The following is a 5,000-nucleotide window of genomic DNA, read 5'->3' as shown; positions in this document are numbered from 1 at the left end:
CTGGACCTTCGGCCCCGCCCTCTGCAAGATTAACTCCGCCCTCTACAAGGTGAACCTGTTCAGCGGCATGCTGCTGCTCACCTGCATCAGCGTGGACCGCTACGTGGCCATCGTGCAGACCACCCGGGCGCAGAACTCTCAGGCGGAGCGGCGTGTGGCCGGCCGGGTGGCGTGTGGCGCCGTGTGGCTGCTGGCTCTGATGCTCTCTGTCCCTGAGCTGCTGTTCTCCACCCAGGACCAGGACCAGCGCTGCAGGATGGTGTTCCCCCACAGCAGAACCAAGGTGCTGGTTCTGGCGCTGCAGGTGAGCGTCGGCTTCTTCCTGCCCTTCTCCGTCATGGCCTTCTGCTACAGCTGCATCGCGGCCACGCTGCTGCGGACCCGCTCCTTCCAGAAGCACCGGGCCCTGCGCGTGGTTCTGGCCGTGGTTCTGGTGTTCGTGGTGTCTCAGCTGCCCTACAATGCGGTGGTGGTGACGGAGGCGGCGCAGGCCTCCAACCTCACGCTGACGGACTGTGGGGCGCTGCAGAGCTTCAAGAAGGCCGAGCAGGTTCTGAAGGCTCTGGCCTACCTGCACGCCGGGCTCAACCCGCTCCTCTACGCCTTCGTGGGCCAGCGGTTCCAGCGCGACCTGCTGCTGCTGCTGCGCTGCTGCCGCGGGGCAACGCCCGCAGGGCAGGGGCAACTGAACAAGGCCTTCAGGAGCCCGCTGAGCTCCACCCGCGCCTCCGTCATGTCCGACAGCGACACCTCGCAGGCGCTCTCACTGTGAAACACTCTCAGAGGTGCTTCATTCATCAAGGCCTCCTGAGGTCAGGGGTCAGGGGTCAATGACTGAGGGGCCGCTGCTGATCAGGAGCATTGGGGACCCTATGAGCTGGAATAAAGAACGTTTACTGCATCATCTCTGCTGCTGTTGATCTGGTCATGTGATCTGTTCCCTGCTGTTGATCTGGTCATGTGATCTGTGTGTTTGCCTCAGATGTTGCACCACACTGTTGAACAGGAAGTGCTACACAGACAGGAAGTGAGCACGTGTCGCAGCGTCTGATGGTTTCTGCTGCTGCATCCATGTGAAGGATCTAAATTATGCTAACTGATGCTAACAGCTGCTAACTGATGCTAACTGATGCTAACTGATGTTTTCTGATGTTTTCTGATGGTCTTTGTAGTTTTGGGATGTTTTGAGGTTGTGTATGTAACTGTGTTTCTTCACACTGCTTTGTACTCGATGAATAATAAAGTGTGTGTAGAGTGTGTAGAGTGTGTAGTGTGTGTAGAGTGTGTAGATGAAGTAGTAACACCACAATCATTAACAACACTGATAACAATAAATAACTTGTGTTAGAAACTCATCATTTATCCCTATTATCAAGTATTACTTGTTATAACATAATAATTAATACTTTATACTTTAATGATCCTTAATTGGGTAATGTAATACATAATTAAACAAACAATAAGTAAATCAATAAGTGAATCAATAAGTAAATATATACAACAACAAAACTCATATACAATCATACAGTGTGTATCTGTGTGTATATATAAACACACACTGTATGATTCTGTGATGTTTACACAGACTGCTGATCAGTGGGCTCACAGAGAAACACACTACAGCTCACCTGTTCACACCATGTGACCTCTCCGACCAATCAGAGGCTCCCACTGCTAGATATGTCCAGAATGTGTGTGTGTGTGTGTGTGTGTGTGTGTGTGTGTGTGTGTGTGTGTGTGTGTGTGTGTGTGTGTGTGTGTATGTGTGTGTGTGTGTGTGTGTGTGTGTGTGCTGATGCAGCAGGATGGTTCCACAGAGCTTCAGGACAATCATCAGGAACAAAAGGCAGGTCATATTTCCAGAACGTCTCTCTCCCATAAATCCCCGGGGCTCATGGCTGGGGGGGGTTTGTTCGCCATGCCTCTGCCTCGACGCCGCTCATCTTTCCTGGGAGCTCCGAGCTGCGAGCGCCCCCCCCGTGGTGTCTCTGGGACCCTCAGTGGAGTCTATGGGACCCCCTGTGGAGTCTATGGGACCCCCGTCAGTGTCTCCGCCCCCCCTGGTCTGAGTACCAGAGTGTCCCGCCGGGCGTTGGGCATTAGCAGCGTGTTCCTGCAGGGTCTGAGGAGCAGCGCTGCACCTGTGATGCCTGGGGGTTCTGGGGGTCCCTATGGGGGGTCTGGGGGGTCCTGTGGAGGGGGGGCCGGGCTTAACGGGTGCCTGATGGAGTACAGAGATAAGGTCCGGGCCCTGGAGACCCTCAACCTGCAGCTGGAGGACGGAATCCGCCTCGCTCTGGACCGGAAGACTTGCAGCGCTGGAGCCTGGGAGGAGAAGAAGAGGGAGTGGGAGGAGGTCTACAGACAGGTGAGGGGGGGGGTGTCTACAGACAGGTGAGGGGGGGGGTGTCTACAGACAGGTGAGGGGGGCGGCTTCTACAGACAGGTGAGGGGGGGTCGTCTACAGACAGGTGAGGGGGGGGGCGTCTACAGACAGGTGAGGGAGTGTCTACAGACAGGTGAGGGGGGGCATCTACAGACAGGTGAGGGGGGGCATCTACAGACAGCTGAGGGGGGGGCGGCTACAGACAGGTGAGGGGGCGTCTACAGGCAGGTGAGAGGGGGCGTCTACAGGTGGGGGGGCATCTACAGACAGGTGAGGGGGGGGTGTCTACAGACAGGTGAGGGGGGGGTGTCTACAGACAGGTGAGGGGGGCGGCTTCTACAGACAGGTGAGGGGGGGTCGTCTACAGACAGGTGAGGGGGGGGGCGTCTACAGACAGGTGAGGGAGTGTCTACAGACAGGTGAGGGGGGGCGTCTACAGACAGGTGAGGGGGGGCATCTACAGACAGGTGAGGGGGGGCGGCTACAGACAGGTGAGGGGGCGTCTACAGGCAGGTGAGAGGGGGCGTCTACAGGTGGGGGGGCATCTACAGACAGGTGAGGGGGGGGCATCTACAGACAGGTGAGGGGGGCGGCTACAGACAGGTGAGGGGGGGCGGCTACAGACAGGTGAGGGGGCGTCTTTAGACAGGTGAGGGGTGTCTACAGACAGGTGAGGAGGCGTCTACAGGCAGGTGAGAGGGGGCGTCTACAGGTGGGGGGCGTCTAGAGACAGGTGATGGGGGGCGTCTTCAGACAGGAGAGGGGGGGAGTCTACAGACATGTGAGGGGGCGCGTCTACAGACAGGTGAGGGGGAGCGTCTTCAGACAGGTGAGGGGGGGCGGCTACAGACAGGTGAGGGGGCGTCTTCAGACAGGTGAGGGGTGTCTACAGACAGGTGAGGGGGGGTATCTACATACAGGTGAGGGGGGGGCGTCTACAGACAGGTGTGGGGAGGCGTCTACAGACAGGTGAGGGGGGGGGGCGTCTACAGACAGGTGAGGGGGGCGGCTACAGACAGGTGAGGGGGGGCGGCTACAGACAGGTGAGGGGGCGTCTTCAGACAGGTGAGGGGTGTCTACAGACAGGTGAGGGAGGGTATCTACATACAGGTGAGGGGGGGGGCGTCTACAGACAGGTGTGGGGAGGCGTCTACAGACAGGTGAGGGTGCGTCTACAGGCAGGTGAGAGGGGGAGTCTACAGACATGTGAGGGGAGGCGTCTACAGACAGGTGAGAGGGGGCGTCTTCAGACAGGAGAGAGGGGGAGTCTACAGACATGTGAGGGGGCGCGTCTACAGACAGGTGAGGGGGAGCGTCTTCAGACAGCTGAGGGGGGGGCGTCTACAGACAGGTGAGGGGGGCGTCTACAGACAAGAGAGGGGAGGCGTCTTCAGACAGGTGAGGGGGCGTCTACAGACAAGAGAGGGGAGGCGTCTACAGACAAGAGAGGGGAGGCGTCTTCAGACAGGTGAGGGGGCGTCTACAGGCAGGGGAGGGGGGCGTCTACAGGCAGGTGAGAGGGGGCATCTACAGGTGGGGGGGCGTCTAGAGACAAGAGAGGGGGGGAGTCTTCAGACCGGTGAGAGAGGGCGTCTTCAGACAGGAGAGGGGGGCGTCTACAGACAAGAGAGGGGAGGCGTCTTCAGACAGGTGAGGGGGCGTCTACAGGCAGGGGAGGGGGGCGTCTACAGGCAGGTGAGAGGGGGCATCTACAGGTGGGGGGGCGTCTAGAGACAAGAGAGGGGGGGAGTCTTCAGACCGGTGAGAGAGGGCGTCTTCAGACAGGAGAGGGGGGCGTCTACAGACAGGTGAGGGGGGGCGTCTTCAGACAGGTGAGGGGGGCGTCTACAGACAGGTGAGGGGGGCGTCTACAGACAGGTGAGGGGGGCGTCTACAGACAGGTGAGTGGGGGCGTCTACAGGCAGGTGAGGGGGGGCGTCTTCAGACAGGTGAGAGGGGGCATCTTCAGACAGGTGAGGGGGGGCGTCTACAGACAGGTGAGGGGTGGGCGTCGACAGACAGGTGAGAGGGGGCATCTTCAGACAGGTGAGGGGGGGAGTCTACAGACAGGTGAGAAGGGGCGTCTTCAGACAGGTGAGGGGGGCGTGTACAGACAGGTGAGAGGGGGCGTCTTCAGACAGGTGAGGGTGCGTCTACAGACAGGTGAGAGGGGGCGTCTACAGACAGGTGAGAGGGGGCGCGTCTACAGACAGATGAGGGGGGGGGCGTCTACAGACAGGTGAGAGGGGCCGTGTACAGACAGGTGAGAGGGGGCGTGCCCCACACTTGGGACATTTATTACCTCAGATTGTATAGAACAGTGGTTCTCAACTGGTGGGTCGCGGACCCATTTTGAGTGGGTCGGAGATGTGTGAGTGAAGGGGAAAAAAAGTCAAACTTTGAAGGCCTGATGTTCTAACGCTGCGCATGCAGTAGGCGTTGGACTGGAAGTACCGGAGACCATAAACTGTTTTGAAAACTTCTGTCACGTAGTGATCATCTTCTCAACAAAAAATGAACTATGACCCCCGATTTGGGGCTAAATATCATATTTGTAAAACATAGTCATCGTCCATGCCGGTTTCAGTTGGATTATTTGTCAGTTGCTCCGATC

The 5,000-nt window shown here is 58.2% G+C and overlaps 2 protein-coding genes across 2 annotated transcripts in view; both read left to right on the top strand.

Annotated features, from left to right (window-relative positions):
* Window positions 1-1,259, top strand: part of ccr9a (chemokine (C-C motif) receptor 9a) — a 3,055-nt gene extending 1,796 nt beyond the window's left edge. Inside the window, exon 3 of the mRNA XM_079650552.1 lies at window positions 1-1,259. This exon is cut by the window's left edge and continues 278 nt beyond it. Coding sequence (XP_079506678.1) covers window positions 1-772 — 772 coding nt within the window. The 3' untranslated portion in view covers window positions 773-1,259.
* Window positions 1,260-1,386: 127 nt separating this feature from the next.
* bfsp2 (beaded filament structural protein 2, phakinin) overlaps window positions 1,387-5,000 on the top strand; it is a 17,799-nt gene continuing 14,185 nt past the window's right edge. The window contains exon 1 of the mRNA XM_079650549.1: window positions 1,387-2,368. Within this exon, the coding sequence (XP_079506675.1) occupies window positions 1,796-2,368 (573 nt within the window). The 5' untranslated portion in view covers window positions 1,387-1,795. The remainder of the gene's footprint in view (window positions 2,369-5,000) is intronic.

The sequence above is a fragment of the Notothenia rossii genome (genome assembly GCF_949606895.1).
Source record: "Notothenia rossii genome assembly, chromosome: 9".
Lineage (NCBI taxonomy): Eukaryota > Metazoa > Chordata > Actinopteri > Perciformes > Nototheniidae > Notothenia > Notothenia rossii.
Note: the sequence above shows the minus strand (reverse complement) of the source record. Positions and strands in the feature narration are given on the sequence as shown.